Raw genomic sequence first — 25514 nt, 5'->3', positions numbered from 1 at the left:
GAAGACAGTTATTGAACAGTAAGAATAAAATAAAGATAGAGATATTGAACAAGATATTAAACATTCTAACAAGAGTACACTGATCTCTCTAAGGCCATAGTACTTTTTAAAGTAAAGTATACATCTCAGTAATAATTAAATAGATAAACTAAATAAATTAAATTAGATTTGTTTGGATTGAAACTAAATATGGAAAAAATTTTAAAAAGAACATATATGGACATAATGAAAGTGAAAAAGAATGAATAACAAAGGAATGTGAGTGGAAAAACGTTGAGGAATGGAATTCTGAGGAATAATTTAAAAATAAAGATATAAAACCAATAGATAAAAAAGAGTAAAATTAGAATATAATAAACATGATGAGAAAAGAGTCAAAAGGGAACAGCATCACTTCAGTCAGAACAACAGATCTCTGTCCCAAGCACTTCAGCCGTTAATCCAATCAGCCGCTGTTATCATCCGATGTACACCAGCCACAGGATAACTCCTCCGATGAAAAGAAACATCTTTTAGTTTCCAGGTCGACACTCAGTGCGCTGGACAGTACAACCTCACTCAGATCTTGCCGACCTCATCTCTCCGCTCCCAGGTCCGGTAGTGATCTTTTCCGTTAGCCCCCGCAGCTGCCGACATCGCCTCATACCACACCACACCCATGGTTGGCAAGAATCGGACATGGTGAAATATCAAATAGACGAGACGGCTCAGCGGACCTCCCATCCTGATGGTGTCACTCCGTCGGTAGAAAACATGAATCTGTAGCCTCTCTGATTTCAGTGTCATGCAGAACACTTCAGACATGGCGCCTCAAGATCTCCACAGCCAGCCATTTCAAGAAGTCTCTGCCACCCCCGCCGAACTCAGCGATGCTCCCCTCGTGTCTCTCCAATATCAGCATTACTCGATGTGTCCCAGTCGTCAGGCCCAACTCAAACCTTCCTGAAGTGCAAGGAGTATCAGGTAGGATGTTGGCATTTCAAATTGTTAGACCATAAATCAACGGTCAGCTCAGTGGCTATCAGACTAGAATTCACAAGTGGAGGCTAAGTAATAGAAATCAATATAAATCAAAATATGATTTAATAAAGATTAATAAGATAAATTAAACAAAATGAGCTACTAAATGAAACAAACAAGCAACAGAGAAAAACCAAAAATAAAAAGGGAGAAGGAGATCGTGCAATTGATGACTTAATCGGCCGCCATCTTGTTAGAACCTCTTATTATATTACTCACCAATATAAAGATACAGGCAGCAGTTCAGCAGCAAGATGGGAGCTATCCAGTCTTTTGCTCTGAGTGTCACATGTTTGATTATCTCCCAGTTAGTGAGACGTCTTATGTGTGTGGTCGGTGCAAAAAGCTCCTAGCATTCAGAGAATGGGATCGATCTCTTGAAGCTAAAGTAGCAGACTTGGATCTGAGAGAGGTAGAGAGGTACACAGAGGACGTTGTAGAGAAGTCCCACCTCCAGTCTGGCAGCCTCTATGCTGTCTCGGATGATACAAGTCTTCTTAAAGAAGAGCATCACCCTGGTTATGTAGGAAGCATTCCTGTAGCTAGGACCTGCCCACTAGGGAATGAAATGTCTTCTCACACCAAGGATGTGTTTCCAGGGGCTTCTGCCCAGGATAGAAGGGTTAGGATAGCTGTCATAGTGGGAGGCATGTAGATAGCTGGGTGGCTGGTGGATGTGAGGATCGCTTGGTGACTTGCCTGCCTGGTGCAAAGTGGCGGACCTCACGTATCACCTAGATAAGATTTTAGACAATGCTGGGGAGAAGCCTGGTGTCTTGGTACATGTGATTACCAATGACATAGGGAAATGTGATAGGGAAGTTCTGGAAGCCAAATTTAGATTCTTAGGTAGGAAGTTAAAATCCAGAACCTCCAGGGTAGCATTTTCAGAAATGTTCCCTGTTCCAAACGTAGGACCTAAGAAACAGGCAGAGCTCTATAATCTCAATGCGTTGATGAGGCAAAGGTGCAGGGAGGAGGGTTTTAGATTTGTTAGGAACAGGGTAACATTCTGGGGAAGGGAAGCCTATTCCGCAAAGATGGGCTCCACTTTAAGCAGGGTGGAACCAGGCTGCTGGCATCTATATTTGAAAAGGAGATGATATTTAAAAAATCCCCCCCACACACACACTTTTACAAAAGCGTGGAAGAGGTTTTTAGCACTGGCCGGTGTGCTGAATGCTCTGTGCTGTTCCGACGGTCCCTTTTGTAAAAGGGAGGGTATATGATTAAATAATTAAGAAAATACTGTAGACTGATCACAAAAAAGCAACAGATAAGTGGGAAATACATCAATGAAAGTCTTAAAACCTTCCTATTACCTTGGACTTTTCTACATTCAGTTGATATGGAAATAATTCATTGCTGCTCTAATACAACTGCATAGGAATATTGACAGAAAGATTGGCGGGTTCTTGGCAACACATTTAAAAGGACCTCCTGAGAGAGTAAGGCATGTCAGATCTATAAATGTAGGTGTCAGGTGGATCAATCTCTTGTGCTTATAACTAATGTCACCTGGGCCTGAAACACTGAAAACAGCAAAATCGATTGAGTCCAAGTCAATATTCTTTCATACGAGCTGTCATTTAATAAAGTTTTTAAATGATTCATTGACTTCTATTAAAAGTGACTACCCAAGACTGTTTGCAAAATCCGTAATTATTAATTTACTAATTTATGATAGGCAGAAGTTCACATTAATTATATGATTCATCAAAGTCTTGTGCTATACACCAGAATAGAACTAGACCCTTAATGAATCAAGCTTTAGGGCAGCTGTTTGTAAACCCAGTTCATCATTAATATAAATAAATTGGCAGAACAAGAAGATTTCAGCACACTAGGCTGACCAGATGGTCGTATTATTTTGGTTTCCACATAAAACATGCCTTTGGTGAACATGCCGAAAAAATATGAGAGTAGTTCAGACCCCTCCTGCTACCTCCATACCTCTACGGCAGACCCAAATTTCAACCTTTCTTCAGCCAGCATCACATAGAAACATAGAAACATAGAAATTGACGGCAGAAAAGGGCTATAGCCCATCGAGTCTGCCCATACCAATGACCCACTCCCTGATTCTTACTCTCCTAGAGATCCCACATGAATATCCCATTTTCTCTTGAAATCTAACACGCTGCTGGCCTCAATTACCCTCTGAGGCAGCTCGTTCCAATGATCTACCACCCTTTCAGTGAAGAAGTACTTCCTCGCATCACCCTGAAATTTCCCTCCCCTGATTTTCAGCAAGTGTCCTCTGGTTACTGAGGGCCCTGTAAGACTGAAGATATCATCTTTCACCTCTATACGCCCAGTAATATACTTAAAGGTCTCAATCATGTCCCCTCTCTCTCTTCGCTCCTCCAGTGAGTACATCCTCAGTTTTTTTAACCTTTCTTCATACGTGAGTTCCCTGAGCCCCAAAACCATCCTGGTAGCCATTCGCTGAACCGACTCAATTCTCAACACATCTTTTCGGTAGTGTGGTCTCCAGTATTGAACACAATACTCGAGATGAGGTCTCACCATGGATCTGTACAGCGGCATTATGACTTCAGGTTTTCTGCTGACAAAACCCCTACGGATACAGCCCATCATTTGTCTTGCCTTGGACGATGCCTTCTCTACTTGATTGGCAGCCTTCATATCGTCGCTAATGATCACTCCTAAATCACGTTCCACCGTGGTCCTGGACAAGGTTTCACCATTTAGTGTGTAAGTTCTGTGTGGATTTTTTTTGCCTAGGTGCATTACTTTACATTTTTTAGCATTGAAGCCCAGCTGCCAAGTTGATGACCACTGTTCAAGCTGTCTTAGGTCCTGCGTCATAAAGTCAGGCACGCTGCTTTTGCCAACTATGTTGCATAGTTTGGCATCGTCGGCAAACAGTGATACTTTTCCTCTAAGTCCTTGGGTCAAATCTCCTATGAATAAATTGAATAGAATCGGCCCTAAGACGGAGCCCTGAGGTACTCCACTCATCACTGCTGACGTTTTGGAGGGGGTACCGTTTACCATCACCCTTTGAAGCCTACCATCTAGCCAATCCCTTACCCATGTTGTGAATGTATCCCCTAATCCCATCGATTGTAGTTTGTTCAACAGCCTGCGGTGTGGAACGCTATCAAAAGCTTTGCTGAAGTCCAAGTATATCACGTCAAGGGACTCACCGGCATCCAGATGACTGGTCACCCAATCAAAGAAGTCAATCAGATTAGATTGGCAGGACCTTCCCCTGGTGAATCCGTGTTGATGTGGATCACGTAGATTTTCTTCATCTAGAATTTTGTCAAGTTCCTGTTTGATCAGTGTTTCCATGAGTTTGCACACTATGGATGTAAGACTCACCGGTCTGTAATTTCCTGTCTCCGTTCTGCAGCCCTTTTTGTGGAGTGGAATTACATGTTGTCATACCGGAGAGTTCTTCGATAGAAGAGCTGAGGGAGAGAGCCTCGGTCTTGTTGGGAGAGGAGGTTTCACTTTCTCCTCCACCACTAATATTACAGAGCCAACATCAGATGGAATCCCTCGGCTTAGCAGAGGAGAGACACACAAGACCCGAAGAGTTTCACATGTGTTGAGGGACTGAAGCTGAGGGACTGAAGGTGAGGGACTGAAGCTGAGGTGACAGTGATGTGGCAGAATGGAGCTGTATTGATTCTCTGTATTAGTTTTGGTGTGGCTTAGGAAGTGCCAACAGGAGTTGTACAGTCCATTGTTCCAACTTTAGAGGTTCCTTCTGTTGGTCTAATGTCCTTGCTTGAACTCTCTCGGCCATCAGACAGTACTGTCTAATTTGCATGCATCTATGAATGTGGGCCTGAGTGATATAGCCAATGTTTCAAAAAATATGGAGAGTTTTGGACAACTCTAAGAAAAGGATCTGGGTAACATTATAGACAATACGATGAAACCTTCCACTCAATGTGCGGCGGCAGCCAAAAAAGCAAACAGGATGCTAGGAATTATTAAAAAAGGGATGGTTAACAAGACTAAGAATGTTATAATGCCCCTATATCACTCCATGGTGCGACCTCATTTGGAGTATTGCGTTCATTTCTGGCCTCCTTATCTTAAGAAAGATATAGTGGCGCTAGAAAAGGTTCAAAGAAAAGCGACCAAGATGACAAAGGACTGACTAAAAACGGTTAGGGCTCTTCAGTTTGGAAAAAAGACGGCTGAGGTGAGATATGATTGAAGTCTACAAAATCCTGAGTTGCTACTCCTTGAGTTTTGGCCAGGTACTAGTAACCTGGATTGGCCACCGTGAGAACGGGCTACTGGACTTGATGGACCATTGGTCTGACCCAGTAAGGCTATTCTTATGTTTTTATGTTCCAAGACTTTATAGCTGTATTACATGCTTGAATTGAAGTAGTGGAAAATACTATAAATGAGATTACAGAACTTAAACACTGTTTTGATCAAGGATAAGACTCTGACTCATCAAAAAAACAGAATCATTAAAAAATGCAAGGAGTTTGAATTTAAGATTTTTGAATTTTCCTAAAGTACTAGTACAAACACCTAGAGATGCTTTTAAAATACAGTAGAATCTGTTATCTGGCACCCCCAGGGATTGGTGGATACCAGATAACTGCTATTCTGGTTAATTGAGAGTGTGTTAGAAACCTTGTCTAACTCACTCTCAACCTCCCCCCTCCCGCCCCAAAGCAGCGGCTGTCCTGAGCTGCAAAGCCCTCCTCCCTCCCTCCGAAGTTGGTTTTGATGAGCTGATCAGAATGAGTAGATGGTCACATATTGAATAAGATGAATGATAAATACAGAGGTTCTCCGAGCATAAAACTTTAAATACTAAAAAAATTGTTTTATAGGTGACTCGGTGTTTTACTGGAAGCCAGTGGTAATGTGATCAAAACACTTTCAATTGTGGATGTTTAATAGCAGTATTTTGAATATTTTGAAAGCAGCAAATTTCTTTGAATCTTACGCTTATGTATAGGGAGTTGCAATAGTCCAGGTACTGAATGATTAATGAATGCACTAGTATATTTATTTTTTTTTTTTTATTATTTTATTTATAACATTTTACAATATTACCAAGCATATACATCTTGTACAGAAAAGTGAGATCAAACTACATATTAAACTTAAATTCCAAACATAATATTGCTACACGGAAATATCAAATTAGCTGTTCTCACACTAGTCCTCAATATTATTGAATCCATTATTAAGAGCAGAACTTATATACTTCAAATTAATTAAATAAGAAAAAATCCTTGTCTAACTGAAGTGCAGGAAACTAATTTCACTTAGGCGTTTATTACGTTGTTATTCATTTTTCAAGACGTTTCATTGAGAGAAAACTAACCAATTGAGATGGCTCTGTAAATATATATTTCAATGATAAGTATCTCACTACACATTTACATGGATATCTCAAGAAAAAATTACCCCCTATTTGAGTCACTCCAGGTTTTAAAATTAAAAATTCTTTTCTTCTTTTTTGAGTCTCTCTAGAGACATCAGGAAAAATCTGAATATGTTGCCCCAGGAAGTCTTTAGACCTATTTTTAAAGAAAAGTTTTAATATCCAATCCTTGTCTGGAGCCAAAGCCACAGACAACAAGAGAGTAGCTGGAACCGCCAACTCTCTATCTGATTGTTCCAATATTGCTGAAATGTCCAATGACCTCTCCCGGGGTTCCTCCATGTTTTCTTCTTTGAATTGGGGCTTAGCAGGTAAGTAATACACTCTTGTAAGAGGAGGTAAGGAATTTTCTGGAATTTCCAAAATTTCCATGAAATATCTTTTCACCATTTCTCTGGGAGAAGTTGACAGGATCTTTGGAAAATTTATAAATCTCAAATTATTTATTCGACCATTATTCTCCTGCATTTCCAACTTCTTCCTGAGTAATATATTATCTTTTACCAACATATCTTGATTTTGTTTTAGTAATATTAACTCCTTATTTGTATCTTGTGTCTCTGTTTTAAATTGTAACATATCTTTCTTTAAAACTTTTATTTCTTCCTTTTGTTCTTTTAATTCTTTATCCAAACTTTTTATTTGAGGATTTAATGAATTTCCCAAATTCACCACCAAGTCCCATAATGCTTCAAGTGTGACTGTAGGAGGTTTTGTAGGTGAGAAAAGTTGTAAAGGTGTAGTGACTACATGTTCTGAAATTAGCTTTACCTCAGTGACGTCTTGTATTCCCCCAACTTCTGTTGTCCCGGTCACAAGTCCTTGTGGAGAGATCAGTCCTCTCTGCGTTGTTATATTCGGCAAGCTCTCCATACTAGCCTCTGTGGACAGAAAGGCACCCACCTCCTCAGGTGGGTTCTGGTCCCTTGGAGAGCTTGCAGCTTGTGGCGTCGGTTGAAGGGGTGGCGTCCTAACATCGGGGCTAAGAGTGACATCATGCTCAGGGGCACCCACCGCACCGCTCTCCGGCGGTGTCCCCAACGAGCTAGAACCCGACCCTTCTTGTTCCCGCTGTAGGCGTCGGAGAAAATCATCAATGGTAACCACTGGGGTTAAGGGTCGCCGGGAGGCTCCTCCGGTATTCCTTCCCCGTCTTTTCGGCATTGTTAAAATAAGAAAAATTCCAACGACGTCCTCACTGCAGTAGACATAGGATGAATTTCTTGGATCCAATAATAGGAAGCAGGGTCCAAGCTGGATCTATGCACCCCGAATAAAGGTTACCCACTATCGGCTCCTGGGCTCCACGTTGCTCCTAAGGGGCTCCCAAGGGGCCTTGCGTGCCCCTTAGGGCACGCCCCTTCGGCCACGCCCTGCGGCCGCACGGCTGCGGCCGCAACCACAGCAGCGGCTGCCTTTAGCGATGTTGGAGATGGACCCAGTGACGTCAGGGGTCCGTCTCTGTGAGTGCCTGTCTGCGCCGCCCAGCAGGAAGAAGAGCCGCCGCTGTGGGATCCAGGACCAGCCACGGGTCTCCTCACACTCTCCTCTAGCCGGTAACTGCTCCGAGTACTGCCACAGCAGCGGCTGCCTTTAGCGATGTTGGAGACGGACCCAGTGACGTCAGGGGTCCGTCTCTGTGAGTGCCTGTCTGCGCCGCCCAGCAGGAAGAAGAGCCGCCGCTGTGGGATCCAGGACCAGCCACGGGTCTCCTCACACTCTCCTCTAGCCGGTAACTGCTCCGAGTACTGCCACAGCAGCGGCTGCCTTTAGCGATGTTGGAGACGGACCCAGTGACGTCAGGGGTCCGTCTCTGTGAGTGCCTGTCTGCGCCGCCCAGCAGGAAGAAGAGCCGCCGCTGTGGGATCCAGGACCAGCCACGGGTCTCCTCACACTCTCCTCTAGCCGGTAACTGCTCCGAGTACTGCCACAGCAGCGGCTGCCTTTAGCGATGTTGGAGACGGACCCAGTGACGTCAGGGGTCCGTCTCTGTGAGTGCCTGTCTGCGCCGCCCAGCAGGAAGAAGAGCCGCCGCTGTGGGATCCAGGACCAGCCACGGGTCTCCTCACACTCTCCTCTAGCCGGTAACTGCTCCCTGCACTAGTATATTTAAAGCTGAAGGAAGGAGGATAGCACTTATTGAACAAATTAACCCCCTTTTATGAAGCCGTGTTAGGGATTTTTTAATCACAGGCTGCAGAGGTAAAAACTCCGATGCTCATAGGAATTCTATGAGCATTGGAGCTTTTACCACTGAGGCCTGCGATAAAAATACCCTAATGCGGTTTCCTAAAAGGGAGGAGGGGATAAGTGAAGCTTAAAAAAGGAGAATTGTGCTGACACTCTCCTGTTAGGCATAGATCAGTCTGCTGTATCATATTGTTCGTCAACATTTTGAGATGCCTTATTTTGTACAGCTTATTTGTATCTTGCCTTGTCAACATTTCCTGTTCTTTCTGTACTGTATATTAAAATCAATAACATCTTTGAACTGAAAAAAGGAGCATTTAATAACTTGTGATATTTGCGAGGTAAAAGATAGTTAAGAGTCTAAGGTCTAAGTCTAAGAGTCTTAATGCTTTAACCAAGTTTGTTAAAGGAACCATAGTATTTTCTAAAAGGACAGGGGCTGGTAGGGTAAGTAATCTTTTGGTGTAAAAAATGATAGGGCTAAATATATCTGAATTGAGACTAAGATTATGTTGACGAAGCCAGGCTATAATACTGGAAAGAATGGCATTGATATAAAGGATTTCCTGGACATCACAGGTGTTAAATGTGTCCAGGATTTGAATATCATCTGCATATTCTTAGGCAGTAAAACCAAAGGACTGTGGTACAATGAGAAGAGGGGGGATGCCGGATCGCAGGGGGGGGGGGAATGCCGGATCACGGGGGTGGGGAGGGTGGAGTAGCGCTGGTGGCCTCGGGGGGGGGGGGGGGAGGTGGAATGTAAGGTAGAGCAGCAGTGGTGGCCACGGGAAGGGGGGAGGAGGTGGAATGAATCAAGCGAGTTTCCCTTACATCCTATGGGGAAACTTGCTTTGATATATGAGTAAATTGGTTTACGAGCATGCTTCTGGAACGAATTATGCTCGTAAACCAAGGTTCCACTATACTGCCATTCACGTGAGTTAGTTACATGTATTTACATAAACAGCAGTTGTGTGCTTAACCTCTATTATGTAATTACACTTTACCATGGCTTAGATGCAAGAGATCATTTGCAGTGCAGGGGTACAGACCTGGACAATATTTGCTGCTTGCATAATTCTGTAATTTATACAGGTAGTTGCTGAATTTCAGAGTACCCATTTACAGCAGCCATAGACCTGGTGTAAATATGCAGCCTTTCTCTCCCCTGTTCGTTTATTATCAAATCATACATCTGTTTCATTATTGTAATGCTATTTTATTGTACACTGCTCGGAAGGCTGATTGAGCGGTATAAAAATTTTTTCATAAACTTGACCTGAAACGACTTTATTCTACAGCAAATATATAAAGTACTTTTATAGAATTGGCTCTCTACCCACACAATTATTTTTTTAAATTTATTCATTCATTGTTCTGTACTGTTCTCCCAGGGGCGATATAGGCAAAGCGCAGTGCAGAGAGCAGTGGCATTTTCGGCTCATAGTGAGGGCCTTAATATCACCATACGTGAGTAAAATTGAATTATAAGTGCTGTTAAAAACTTTTTGAAGAAGGAAATATTTTGAATTTATTTTAACACTTCATTAGGAAAGACTTTCAATACATCGTCAGATAAGGCAATCATTTTGTTTCTATGTTAAATGTAATGAACAATAGGTAAACTTTAACGTTTGTGGTTATAGATACCGGCTTTTGGAGCCGTGTTGTTAATATGCTGCTATCATAGGCCTGATCAGTCTGTCCGTTAAACTTGTTGTTTAAACAGATTTTAAAACAAGATAAATGATCAATAAAATTGTTTTTCTGGCGTAGCTTAAGTTATACATCAACTGAGAATCAATTTGTTCTCTATGCATCAACTTATTTATTCCCCTTTTAGAAACCAGTCATAAAGAATGTCAGCTAGATCCTCAGATGCACCACTCAAGTTTCAAGTTTAAGTTTCAAGTTTAATTTGCTTTTGATGAATCGCTTATAACAATATCTAAGCGATGTACAATTTAAAAACCATCAGAATGTGGCAATACATATAATTTGAACAAGTTAGACAACTGACAAACAAATTGGACTAACAAGAGTAAAATGGAAAGGCAGGGGAAAGTTACAATTTCGTTGTTTGTTAAAATTTTTACATAAAAAGGAAAACACATTGGGTAATAATGGGGTGAGGTAAAATAAAATATTTTAAATGTACAAAGATATTAAATGTAAAAGAAGAGAGAAAATGAAAGAACCTTAAAATAATGCATTTCATGAATCAAATGCATCTTGAAATAAATATGTTTTTAAAATTTTTTTAAAAGAAACGAGGTCTTTTTCACTTTTAATAAAATTTGGAAGAGAGTTCCACAGTGTAGGGGCCATCACAGAGAACATATCATTACATCTTGTGCCTATAATTCTCAATGAGGGGACTGATAACAATTGTGATGAGGATGATCTTAGAGAGCGGGAAGAATTATACGGGACAATCATTTTTGATATAAATTGGGGTTCATTAAAGATCAATGTCTTATATACCAAAAATATAATTTTGAAGGTAATTCGATGAGATATGGGGAGCCAATCAAACAGTTTTCATCACGTTAAGCTTGATGTGCATTATCTTCACCGGATCCGCTATTATGAATAATCATTTTTAAATTCATTTATAATCAATAACTTAAGTGTTTTATAAATATGTAAATATATTAACTTAGGTTTTAAATCGTGGTCTCTCTCTCACTTAGGGACTTTCTTTTGCCAACATGTTTCGCTGGAGAAAGCTTTTCCAAAGCTGGGTCCCTATACAAAAACAGCGGTGTTTTAAATCAAATACACATCTCCTAAAAAACCTTACACATTGAATTAGCTTGTAATAAATTACCTAGTAATCATACGCCATCAATCAAGCTAATTCAGTGTGTAAGGTATTTTAGGAGATGTGTATTTCATTTAAAACACCGTTGTTTTTGTATAGAGAACCCAGCCTTGAAAAAGCTTTCTCCAGCGAAACATGTTGGCAAAAGAAAGTCCCTAAGTGAGCGAGACCACGATTTAAAAGCTAAGGGGCTCATAATAGAAAGAGAAAAACGTCCAAAAACCAGCCTAAGTCGGCACTTGGACGAACATTTCCCAAATACGTCCAAGGGCCGATAATAAAAATGGGTTTTGGACGTATTTCTAAACGACCTAGTCCTTCATAGTGCCGCTGAATGACCAAAGCTAAACGGGGCATTTCAGGAGGAGTGTCGAGAGTGGGACTTGGGCGGGACGTGGGCCGGCTTAGACTTAGTCGTACAGCATGTATAACCGAAAGTTATACAGCCCAGTATCGACGGAACTTGGACGTTGTGACTTAGACCATCTAAAACATGGTCTAAGTCACAAAAACCCACCTAAAGTCACCAGATAAGCACTGCAAACACATAAAACAGACCCCCCCCCACACTACCCCAGTGATCACTGACCCCCCACAACCCCATAAAAATATTAATCACACCTTTAAAATTCAGCCTCCAGACCATCATCACCTGGCAGCCTGGCATAGGAAAGCCTAGTCGTCCAGCACAGAGGTGGCTTAAGGTGGCTTGGGGGTGGGTTAGGGACCCATGGAGAGGAGGACCCATGCCCATAAGCCCCTGTAATCACTGCATTGATACTTAAACATGTGCACTCCTCTATACACCCCAAAACCCTTTTTTACTGGCATATAAGTGGCTTCTGCAGCCATAAGGGCTATTAGGGTGGTAGATAAGTGGGTCTAGGGGATTCTGGAGGTTGTTTGGGGGGCTCACCATGACCTATAAGGGAGCTGTAGTGAGGAAAAGACATGGCACCCTTTTTGTGAAGTTCACAGCAGTGCCTGTAAGATACCCCACTATTTAGGTGGCATGTCTGGGTATTCAGTCCATCACTTTGCAGACCCCTCCCATGTCCAACAGGGCTTGTTCTAGGTGTTTTGGACTTGGACGAAAAGTTGGATGAAAATGTGGTATAAAGATGGACGATTTAGTGACTCGGACGATCAGACCGGCAGGACATATAGATAGACGATTTTCGAAAGAAAAAAAATTTTGGACGTATTTTTCAAAAATGTGTCCTAGGCTGTTTTTTTACTTTGGACGACTTGCGACTTAGACGAAAATGGACTTAGACGTTCCTTTCAATTGTGCCTCTCCACATTAATATATTTATAAAACATTTAAGTTATTGATTATAATGAATTTAAAAATGATTATTCATAATAGTGGATCCGGTGAAGATAACGCACATCAAGCTTAACGTGATGAAAACTGTTTGAACGTGGAGTTGTGCATCTGATGATCTAGCTGACATTCTTTATGATTGGTTTCTAAAAGGGGAACAAGTTTGATATACTATCATTGATGAATGAATGTTGAGCATAATTAATAGATAAGGTGCAGGTATCTGGATTTCAATTTATTTATTAACATATGTATTTATAAATATATGTATTTATTAAAGTATTTTTTATGAACTGGTTTTTCAAAGAAATAGATTTTCATCTAATTGAAAGGCATTTACAACAACATATTAAAATTATTAATTTATGTTTATTGATACAATTGAGAACTAAATATTTAAAAAGTTTATTTAAAAAGTATATATAAGGATGAAATATTTCTATATTTTAAAAAAATAGATATTTAATCAATTAATGATTCAATTAATTGATAATTATAATGTCAAGCAAAGTGTGCTAGGTTATGTCACTCTTCTAAAAAGATATATTAAGTCTTTTTGTTTTTCTTTATAGTTATTGGTGTCTGTATATAGGAGGCATAGCCCCTGACGAAACCAAGAGTGAAATGGTTGGGCAGCCGTCGGGCATAAAGATAAGTGCCTTTCCTTTACAGCACTTGATGCACTTTATAATTTATAAAGAGTCTGTTTACAATTAATAATTTATATTTAAAAGAAAGTATCTTTGCACATGTCACCTTGATAAGACCAATGATGAAAACACCACCCCAAGTAAGGGCACAAAGAAAGTTGATGAGTAGTGCCTTGGGTGTTTGAGGTCTAAGCAAAAAATGTACTTGATAGAAGTTTTGTCCTCATCATTTCATATTTTGTATTGATATATTGGACATTTCTTTATTTTCCTTGTCTAATCAAAATGAGAAGAGGTGCCATGAAAATATTGAAATGAGTGGGTGATAATATTAATTCTTGAGGGATTCCTGATCCAGGATTGAAAGGGACTGAGTTAGGTTCTGAAAAGACACTGTATAATGACAGTCAGTGAGGTAAGATGAAAACCAGTCAATTGCTGGTGATTCTATACTAATTTATCGTAGGCATTGGGGTTGGTGGCCTGGCCGCTGTGGAGGATATTCCCTGCTGGTCAGTAGAGGCTGCTGCCACTGAGGATCCCTCCCTCCCTGCCTGCCCGCTCTCCCTCCCCCCTCCTGAAGCTGACCCAGTTATTTGATGGAACCGCACTCGCTCCCTCCACCCTCATCGATCTCCGAGCAGGGACACGACTCACACACTGCATGTAAGAAGCTGACCTGGAAACCTCCTCTCTGATGTCAGAGTTGACATCAGAGGGAAGGCTTGTGGGCCATCCACATGCAGTGTATAAATCACTGCTTGTGCCGTCCCTACATGGAGTTTGTCAGGGGAGGAGGGAGTGAGTTAAGCTCCAATAAATTACTGGGTCAGCTTTGGGGAGGGGAATGCGAGTGGTCAGGCAGGCAGGGAGGGATCCCAAGCAGCGGCATCAGCGGGGGCGGGAGGGCAGGCAGGGCTCCCTGGCATACAACTTAATTTTGGGACAAAGGCTAGATGGCAGGGAGGGGGTATGAACTCAACAAAGAAGGAAGGGAGGAAGGGACACTAACTTGGGACATAGGAAGGAGGGAATAGAAAGGGAGAATTGTTGGGCATGAGTGTGTGAGTGAGAGATGGTGCACATGGGGTAAGGGAGAAAGGAAAATTGGGCATATATATAGAGAGAGGAGTGAGGTAGAGATGCATGAGGAATAGAAGGATGAGAGGGACAAATGTTGGCTATGGTGGTGGAGAAGGACCAGAGGGACAGATTGAAGGGGATGCAAGGGGGAAGAATGTTGGACATAGTGATTGAGGGAGATATGTGACATTGTGCTGGAGAGGGTGATAGAAGGAGAAATGGGCATGGGGCTGTTGGGCAGTGATAAAAAAATGCTGCACATGATCCAGAGGATGAGAGAGTGAGAAATGTTGGATGTGACAGTAAAGGGGGTGAGAGAGATGCCTGGATTTCTCAAGACAGATGAACAGTGAGAGAGAAAGAGGGATACTTGTTGCCAATAGAGATGGAGGAGAGAGGAAGAAAAGCTGGACTCATGGAGGGACAGAGAGATATGTTGGTTAGGGATGGAAATGAGGTCCGGAGGAGAGGAAGCATGCAGGTGGAAGAAAGAAAGAAATATTGGATGCACAGTCAGAAGGAAGTGCAACTAGAGACTCATGAAATCACTAGACAGTAAAGGTAGGAAAAATGATTTTATTTTCAATCTAGTGATCGAAATGTGTCTGTTTTGAGAATTTATATCTGCTGTCTCTATTTTGCACTATATTTGTCTGTTTTTCTATAGTTGTTACTAAGGTGACATTACATATTTTAAAGTCATCTGCCTTGACCTCTTTGAAACCCCCCCCCCCGAATATAAATGATAATTAACATTTTCTCTGCATACAGTGTGCTTTATGTTTTTTAATTTTGTGGTTACCATTATGTATTAAGATTATATTGTGTGTATATGAAAAATGGATGGAAGAAATTACATTACAATTAGTACTATTATTATGGGGGTGGATCAGGAGCGTAACTTGGGTGGGGATACTCGGTTGGTATTTGTTAGATTTAGGGAGTACTTGGCTTGAAGAAGTTGAGAAATGCTGAAGATAAATCCAGAGATAGCATTAATACTGATTTAGATTTGTTAAAGGTCTTATAAATCAGTGTGGTAAGTCCTAGTAGGGAGTCTCAGTACTGTGATGATATATGAATGCATTTTGGTGTTGGTGAAGGACATTCGTTTTGGTATCATTTAACTCTATGAAAAATCAGTTTGTGTTTGTGGGTGTGTGGGAGACAGACAGGGAGAAATAGAAAATTATGTAGATTTATTGTTAATATCAGACCCTTCTAGCTGGGTATTGGGCCTAATATGTTATAGTCATTGAAATCACCATCCATATTGATACATATTTTCCCTAAACACTGACAAAACCAAAGCTCTTTTTTTCCCCAAGTAGTGGAATGGAAACTTTAGGGACTCTAATCTGCATAAAATCAATTCCAATTAAAATGGACAACACAATAAAACTCCTTGGAATAATCCTTGATAACAAATTTACCTTCCACCAACAGATTAGTTCAGTAGTTCAGAAATGATCCGTTTCAATTCCACCTTGCTCGAATCAAAATCCCTCAACATTCTGATTCATTCATTAATCATTTCTCATCTAGATTACTGCAACTCTCTTTATCAAGGCATTTCACAAAAAGAAATTAGACGACTTCAGATCATACTGTACAAAACACTGCTGTCAAAATCATATATAAGACCAAAAAGTTGACCTTGTCACTCCTCTTCTAAAAAATGCTCACTAGCTTCCAGTATCTTATCGATTTATATTTAAAATTCTATTGCTTATTTCTAAATTAAAACTACATCACTCCCTGGCATGTATTGATAGATTATCAATTCCCTATATTACCTCTTGATCATTACGTTCCTCTCAACCAAATCTCCTTTCAATCCCTTTCATCTGACAAATTGTTTATAATAATAATAACTTTATTCTTCTATACCGCCACAGTCGAAAGACTTCTAGACGGTTTACATTGAAGAAGGCTGGACAGTCAGCGAATTACAGAATGCAAGAGTGGGGGTACAGCTTATTACATAAGAAATAGATAAAAGGACAGCATATTACACCGAGATTGACAGAGGGAAAATATAACTTAATAAGAGGTGAGGTTTCAGTTTAGGAGATGAATTTGTCAAATAGTGTGATTTTAATTGTTTTCCGGAATGCGCCTTAAGTCAGCCTGGTTTCATTAATGTAATTTCCCAGCCAGGACTGCTGTTTGCTTGCTTGGAACATGAAGGACCTGTCCAAAAAGGATTTGTATTTGCAGCCTGTGATCTTTGGTTATGTAAATATGTTACGGTTTCTGGTTGGTTGTGTGGGGTTGTGTAATATGAAATGTGGCAGTAGGTAAGAAGGCACTAGTCCCCAGACCTGCTTGAAACAAATACAGGGAAATTTGAATAGTATTCGCGCCTCCATTGGCAACCAGAGCAACTTTCTGTAGTAAGGGCTAATGTGGTCGTTTTTCCTCAATCTGAAGATCAGGTGAACTACAGTGTTTTGCACTATTCTTAATTTTTGAACTGTTTTCTTTGGGATACCTAGAAAAACAATGTTACAGTAGTCCAGAATTGATAGGATCAGAGACTGCACCAGTAATCTAAAGGATGTAGCATCAAAGTATTTTTTTAATGGTCCTTAGTTTCCACAGAGTACAAAAGCATTTTTTCACCACTAAGTTCGTGTGGTCAGTCATGGTTAGGTGTGTGTCCAGTGTGATTCCCAGTATTTTTATGGTTTTGGAGATTGGGCATTCGTGGCCCTCATGTAAAAACATTTTTTTCGGTTACTGCGCCAACATTATGGAATGCACTACCTTACTATCTTCGTCAAGAAGTCTGCACACTCAGATTCAAATCAGAACTTAAAACGATTATGTTCAAAGATGCTTTTGAAACATAACTTTCTCTCTTTTTGGCAGCTTTCCCAAAACAGCCATTTTACCCCTTCCCTTTGACCCCTTTCTTTGTGTGTCATTTCCCACTATTGATTGTCTGTTTTTGTCTCTCTTCTTTTTTTTTTTTATATATATTACTATTTATTGTGTACTTACCCCCTCTTCTACAAAGCCGCAGTAGTGGCTGCCGTGCGGCAACGGCCCCAAAGACCATAGAGATTTAAAGGGCTTCGGGGTTGTGGCTTTGTAGAAGAGGGAGTTAATTATATGTTTTTAACTTGTTTGTAAACCAGTTATACACTCGTGATAGGTGGCATATTAAATAGAAATAAACTTGAAACTTACAATTGATATACGCTGTCTGGAAAGCTCAGTAAATAATGTCACAGCCAGATTACGAGTGGCATTTATAGACACATGTATACATTTTTTGCTTATTTAAGAAAGGTTCAACCTCTTTCTCAGAGAACCACAGACATCACAAACATTAGGGAGTCATAGCATGAGAGCACCTGGCTGCATCAGTGATGGGAAACATATCTTAAATGCAGCAACAAATTACAGTACAAAGTAATTGGCCAATTCTAGATGATTATTTTCATTGAAATATTCAGATGAACCTAACTGGCTAGGTATTCAGCTGAATATTTACTTTTTATTTAGCTAGTTATAAATATATATAGTGCTAACTTTGGCCATAACCTGTCACGGCAGTCTACAATCATATAAAATTGCAGCAATCATAAAAATGCTAAACATAAATATTAATGCTAAGCATAAATAATTCCTTAGCTGCAAGAATATTCAAGGAAATCCGTTTCCTACCCTCTTATTTAAAAAAAAAAAAAAATGATAGGGAAAGGGAATCCTCAGACAGCCCTCTATTATATAGATGGGAGGGTGTCATTGGATCCTAGTATTTTGGGGCTTTTCATACAGTTATTTATTTGTTGTTGTTTTTTTTAATTTTTACTGGAAGGAGGGAGGGTTAGAGCTATAGACTTGGGTTGGGGAGAATTCATTTCCTTTGATTCTTTGTGGCACACAGGGAGGAAGAAAGGGAAGAAGGGAAAAGAAGGGGAAGAAAATCAATGGGGCTCCTTTTTTAAGGAAAGGGAGCCCAGGGTTATATTTTTTAAAATAATTTACACATTAGAAAGAGAACAGGAAAGGGAATGGGAACCACAGGGAAATCTGTTTCATAATTTCCATATTGGGTGAAAGAAGGAACAAGATCGGAACGGCGGTATAATTTTATTATCTATCTATCAAGTACATATATAGATAGAGAGAGAGATACATAGATATAGATATAGAGAGATATACACACAAATATATACACAGTGGGAAAGTAAGAGGTGGGATTAGATAGCAAACAGGGGGTAGGAAGGGAAGGGGTGGGACCCCCAGAAGCTATATTTATTTATATACCACTTATAGCCTAAGTGGTTTTCATTCAGGTACTCAAGTATTTTTCCCTATCTGTCCTGGAGGGCTCACACTCTTTCTAATGTACCTGGGGCAATGGGGGATTAAGTGACTTGCCCAGGGCCACTTAATGGTGGGATCTGGGAGAAGCATCATCCTTCATCTGTTACAGTTTTGTTTTCTATTTGGGATTAGGAGATGGGTCCACTGGGTCCCTACATTTACAGTTTTTTTACCATTGAGAGTGGAAGGGAGGGCATCAAGGCAAGTCTTATTTATCTGTTTTAAGTTAAGCTTGCTATTTCTGTGGTCCAACTTACATTTATAATCCATGTAGCAGCTAAATTTTGATACAAGGATGGAAGTTATCAAGGTTTGGTAAAAGAAGTTTTATTGTGCCTTGATTTACCATGAAGTTACCAATCTGTACAACAGGTTACTGACTCTTGTGCTAAAGGACCAACGCTGCCTGCGAACCACCTCACATGCAGCCTTAGTCCATTGGCTTGGGAGCATCAGGCCTCAAAGTGTGACCCAATGCTTCCAGGCCAAATCTTAAAGGGATTGCAATAATATCCAATGACATCCCTACTGCCCACTGTCTAATACCTACCCCCTGATCAAACTCTGCCCACTTGAAAAGACCCAATTATCAAGGTTCCCCTCCTCCGGATAACCCCCAAAGGACTCCTTCTCGAAGCCATAAGACTACTGGTCTCTACTTGGTGGTCTAATGGGTTCATGGGCAGGAGTGATCTCTAGTTGCTCCTGCCCTTGCCAATCCTCACACAAAATGGTGCCCCTAGGGGTTACCACTAGGAATGAGATTGCCGCTAAGGATTACCAATAGGAATGACATTACCAATAGGGGTACCATATTATGTGAGGCATTGCAAGAGTAGGAGTGTCTGGGAATCACTCCTGTCCACAGACACACTGGACTATTAGGTATGGACTGGTAGGCCTACCATTGGCTGGATAGGAGGGCCCTTTACAGGATGGAAGATTTAATTGAGAAGAGAGCCCTTTCTGTAAAAAATTATTTCCTCAGATTACTCCTGAGCCTATCACCTCTTTACCTCATTCTATGCCCTCTCACTCTAGAGTTTCCTTTCAATTGAAAGAGACTTGCCTCATGTGTATTTATGCTACAGAGCTATTTAAACGTCTCTTATCATATCTCCACTCTCCTGCCTTTCCTCCAAAGTATACATATTGTGATCTTTAAGTCTGTCTCTATATGCTTTATAATGAAGACCACCAACCATTTTAGTAGCTTTTATCTGGACCAACTCCATCCTGTTTATATGTTTTTGAAAGTGTGGTCTCCAGAATTGTTCACAATATTCTAAACTAGGTCTCAGTAGTCTTATACAGTGACATCAATATTTCCTTTTTCCTACCAGCCATACCGCCGTCACCTTTTCAACCTGTTTGGCCACCTTAAAATCATTACATACTCTCACACCCAAGTTCCAAAAGTTCTTCACCCCCTAAACTGTATCATTCCCTTGGGTTTTTGCAGCTCAAATACATGTCCTTAGCATTTGAATCTTAGCTGCCAAATTTCAGACCTTTCCTCAAGCTTCGCTAGGTTCTTCCTCATGTTTTCCACACCATCAGGGGTGTCTACTCAATTGAAGATTTTGGTATCATCTGCAAAGAGGCAAATCTTACCAGTCAGCCCTTTAGCAATATCACCGAAGGGCTGTATATTTTTGTCTATACTGCACACAGAAATATACAGCTAGAATCTGGTCAACCAAGTAGCAGGAATAGCTTATCTTTTGACAATTGATGCTGACCCCATAAGTCATCTTGAAAACCTATCTCAAATAATTTTACTATTTTCCTTAAAAAGCTACAAAATGTTCAGCATAAAGAATACACACAAATATGTCATTCTGGAAATAACCATTTTTTTCTGTAGAACAGCATGAAGTAGCTGATGAAGAGATTAAGCAAGTAAAAATTAGGACTTACTTGCTGTCTTGGGAACCTTTGAAACTTTTCCTGTGGGGGGAAGGTAAGAATATACAAAGTAATTCAGTTGAAAACAAAGCTTAAAATATGTGTTAGAATCACCCAGTAGGAGCAAACATTCCAAAAATGATTGGGTGTACCAGCAACAATAGAGATTACCAATCCCTGGACACAATAGTGGGGATGCTCAGCATTTTTTGTCACCCATAGAGCTGGCTCCTTTGGTCAGAATGGGAAGAAGGGAAAAGAAGGGGAAGAAAATCAATGGGGCTCCTTTTTTAAGGAAAGGGAGCCCAGGGTTATATATTTTTAAAATAATTTAGACATGGTCTAGGGTGCTAGTCTCAAGTAATTGTCCTTCCCGGCATAGGGTCTTCTGGCCGCCAAGTCAAGGTGTGTGTTTAAATCCCACTTTTGACATATTATAAAGTTAGTATTGGATTGGAGGCAGGGCAGGATTAATTCTTTGAGGGCCCCTAGGCACACAAGTACACTGGGCCCCCCTGGGCCTGCCCTGCCTACACCCTGCCCATGCCCCGCCCCATTCATCTATTTTCTTCTTTACTTCTTTCCACTTGTATTTCCTTTTTTAAATTCAAAACAAACAAAGATTAGCATATCAATCAATGCACAGTTTTTCTTCTATGCAACCCCCAAACATCTCTGAACAAATCCATCTTCCTTCCCTTCCCACCTACTTAGCCAGGACTTTAACTCTGAACCCTTTCCATGCATATATAAAAGTGTTCAAATATTTGTAAAGCAGGAATACTATCCGAAATATAAGTCTATATTAATAACCAAGTTTACAACGCCTCTCAACTGCCTCACTCTACATCAACCAACTGTAACCCATATGTATGTATAAACAACCAAATCTGTAACTCCTCTAGTACGTTCCACTCCATGTATGTTAACTTGCAACAAAACAACAAGGCAAGCAATCCACCAAAGAATCCAACATGAAATAAAAGAAGATTGGCAGAAAATAAAGAGTTTCAAATCAGGTTTATTCAAGGTGCTCCCAAGAACCATGCCTGATGCATTTCGCCAAACAAGGCTAGTCAACGCTAACAAAAAAACATGTCTTTCATAGAACACAGAAAACACCTTTGCCTATTATGGAATATGTAATCACAAACTAACCTCTCCCCCTTTTACAAAACTGTAGTATGGTTTTTAGCCATGGTGGTAACAGCTCAAATGCTCATAGAATTCTGAGCATCAGAGCTGTTATCACCATGGCTGGTGCTAAAAAAAATGCTCTACAGTTTTGTAAAAGGGGGGATAAAATAGAAATACATAGACAAAGGTTAAATTCAACCACCAAGAAGCTGAACTCTGCATACAATGCAACACCACAGAAACAGCAATGCATGTTCCCTAAAGCAAAAAAATAAATAAATAAATAGAAATTTTGTTTCTACCATTGTCTTCTCTGGTTTCTGTTCTCCTTATCTTCTTGTCACTCTCTTCCTTTCATCTTCTGTCCTTCTATGTCACATCCAGAAACTGTTTGCCTCCCCCTTCCATCTTTCCCTTCACCCCCATTGGTCTGGCATACATCTTCTTCCATTCCCTCCTCCAACAGTCTGGCATCTCTCTCCTCTCCTCTTCTCTTCTTCTCTTCCCTCTCCCACACCCCCATGGTGTGGCATTTCACTTTCTCCTGTCCCTTCCCCCACTTCCATCAGCATCAGCCCCCTTTCTTTCCCTCCAACCCAAATTCATCCAGTATCCTTCCCCCTTTCCATGCATACCAATTCTATCAGCATCTGCCCCCTTTCTTTCCCTCCAACCCAATTGCATCCAGTATCCTTTTCCCTTATGTCTGTCTCACCTTTCTCTGCACACCAATTCCATCAACATCTGCCCCCTTTCTCTCCCTCCACCACCCTTCCATACCATCCTTCCCACCATTCTTCCATACAACCCTGACCCTTTCTCTCCCTCCACCACCCTTCCATGCTCCTTTATCTCTCCCCCTCCAAACATTGCAGCTGCTGCTCTCTGAACTCCTTTGCAAAAGGCAACCTGAGAGCAAAATTAAAACACCTGACAGCAACGGCCCCCCCCATCATTGGCAACACGGACGGATCTGTTACAGGAAGGTCCCGTGATGACTGCATCTGCCGGTCCATCCCCCTCTGATGTCACTTCTTCCGCAGCAAGTAAGTGACATCAGAGGGGGATGGACTGGCAGATGCAGTCATCGTAGGATCTTCCTGTAACAGAGCCGGCCGCGTTGCTGTCGATGGGGGAGCCCGTTACCGTTCATGCTGGGCGGGGGGAGGGGGGCGTTTCTGTTTTTAAAAAATGGTAAGGTGAGTCGTCCTTCTTCAGTGGGCCCCCCTCAAAGTTTTGGGCCCTAGGCACGTGCCTACTGGGCCTATTCATTAATCCAGCCCTGATTGAAGGAGTAGCCCAGTGATTAGAACAGTACATTATGAATCAGAGAAACCAGGATTCAAATTCCAGTGACACTCCATGTGGCTTTGAGGGAGTCACTTACTTCTCCATTGGCTGAAGTACAAGCTTAAGGTCCCTTTGATAAAGCCTTGCTAAAAAAAAAATAAAAACATGGGCTGCGCTGTTTTTCACACTTGGGTTACCTGCGCGCTGAGGCCACTTTTTAGCACACCTCTAAAATGGGCACGTTTCCCCCCCCCCCCATTAACGGCCATGTGCTAATTTCAAAATTTACACATGGCCATTAGCACATGAGCCCTTACCACCACCTATTTTGAATGCAGTAAGGGCTCCCATGCTAATTGGTCAGCCTATGCCAGTGTTAGCAGATTAGCACAGATTAGCCAAGGCCCTGTGTCCAGTGGAAGATGCTACTTGCGCTGGTGAACATTTCAAAAGATATGCAGGGGGTGGGAGCTTAAGTGGTGAGGGGGCGTGGTGATGCTGGGCGCCAACCTCTCTAACTACGCCACTGGATTTTCATTATATCAGGCAGTGCCTTACCCAAACAATTCCACGACTGTTTACTTAAAGAAGGTAAAGGAAACAGGTGCAAAAATGATAGGCAATAGAATGTTTCAGGATGTGACCAATTACAGAGATGCTGGCGCCGCTCGCATAATTAGTATGCCGAAATATTCATAGAATGCAAGCTTCTAAATCAGCAGCTCTATTTGTGACTGCACAGAGATTGTGAGCAAACATTAATTACCTGCTGTTACATTGCGGTGCTGTAGACTGTCCTTTGCTGAGGGCGCTGCAGAAAAGCAAGCATTCAATACTAATTACATCTAGATTCCATAAAATAATTCACACATATATCAAATGGCCACCAAACCTTTTTGTCCTGTGTGTAGACCTTAATTAAGAGGAAGAGTGGAGGAAGAATCAATCCATCAAAATGAAATGTCACAATGAGGAACAAGCTACCTAGATAGTGTTATATGAAAAATAGGATCTTGGCCTCAAAGTATGAGATCACTATAATCCAGGGGTTCTCAACTCAGTCCTCAGGACACACCCAAATAGTTAAATTTTTCAGGATATCCAAAATGAAATGCATGCAATAAATTTTCATGCACTGTCTCCATTATGTGCAGATCCCTCACAGATGACCTGATTTATTATGTATATTTCCTAAAAACACAGCAGTGGTTCTCAACTGGATCACTGGGACTAGGGTTACCAGACGTCTGGATTTCCCCGGACATGTCTTCCTTTTGAGGACATGTCCAGGAGTCCAGCCGGCTTTTCAAAACCCGACACTTTGTCCGAGTTTTGAAAATAAATTGTGTTGCGAGGGGGCATCCACGTATGCGCGGATGCCTTCCTGCCTGACGAACAGGCAGCGGGGAGCGGAGCAGAGAGCGGAGCTGGGGCATAACAGGATGGGGATGGGTGGAACTGGGCAAACCTGGGAGTGGATCTAGGGGTCTGGATTTTACTGATGTAAAATCTGGTAACCCTAATTGGGACACTCCTAGCCAGTCAGGATACCCACAATGAATAAGCATGAGATAGATTCACGTGCATTGCCTCCATTGTATACAAATCTATATCATGGATGTATTCATTGTGGGTATCCTGAAAACCTGATTGGCTTGATGTGTCCCAAGAACTAGGGCTGCAAACTACTGCTATACTCCCCCCTCCTCCTCCCACCCAGATATTCAGAAGGCGATGGTCAGCATTTTTTTTAAGGGCCGATTTTTGTTGGATAATAAATCCAGGCGACTGAGCTTATGCGGGCCCCGCCAATATTCAGCCAAGGTTGCATAGAAGTTATGCAGCCATGACTAAATATCAGGCTGGTTGCATAGCTTATTTTTTTCCTAAGCAAAAAAACAGAACCACAGAGCCATGGAGCCATGATCTGCCTCCCAGCACTCCCCCCCCCCCCCCCACGACCAAGGCCCCTCTGTCCTTTCTCCTCCTTTGAGAAAATACATCCTTCCATCTCTTCCTCCCCCTCCCCCACATCCCCCAAGTTCACAATCCCCCTCCCAACTTCCCTATCATGGGAACTTTTTCCTACTCCCACCCACAGTCTGCAGGAAAATCCCTTCCTCCCTCACTTGAGGACCCACCACCCTCCCAACTATCTAGGTAGGCTTGGACCCCCATGGGCCTACCTGCATCCCTGATCCAGCGGCCTCGATGAGGGCAGGAATACAGCCCTTTTACTCCTGTCCCCTGAAGCACCTTTGGCAAATGGATGCCATGACCTCTTGCAGCAGCTTGTACTACGGGAAGTACTGACACCTGCCATATGAGGTCAAGATAGCCATT

General features: G+C 41.5%; 1 protein-coding gene across 46 annotated transcripts in view; it reads right to left on the bottom strand.

The window, feature by feature from the left end:
* Positions 1-25514, bottom strand: part of TRDN (triadin) — a 597259-nt gene that overhangs the window by 4537 nt on the left and 567208 nt on the right. For 45 of the 46 annotated variants that reach the window (XM_033935830.1, XM_033935836.1, XM_033935818.1 and 42 more), the window contains 2 exons: positions 23938-23982; positions 20757-20786 (listed from right to left, as the gene is read on the bottom strand). The exons of the other annotated variant lie outside the window; for it this stretch is intronic. In XM_033935830.1, coding sequence (XP_033791721.1) covers positions 20757-20786; positions 23938-23982 — 75 coding nt within the window. The remainder of the gene's footprint in view (positions 1-20756; positions 20787-23937; positions 23983-25514) is intronic. 46 annotated transcript variants of the gene reach the window in all.

The sequence above is a fragment of the Geotrypetes seraphini genome, chromosome 3 (assembly GCF_902459505.1).
Source record: "Geotrypetes seraphini chromosome 3, aGeoSer1.1, whole genome shotgun sequence".
NCBI lineage: Eukaryota > Metazoa > Chordata > Amphibia > Gymnophiona > Dermophiidae > Geotrypetes > Geotrypetes seraphini.
This window is presented reverse-complemented; position numbering and strand designations above follow the sequence as displayed.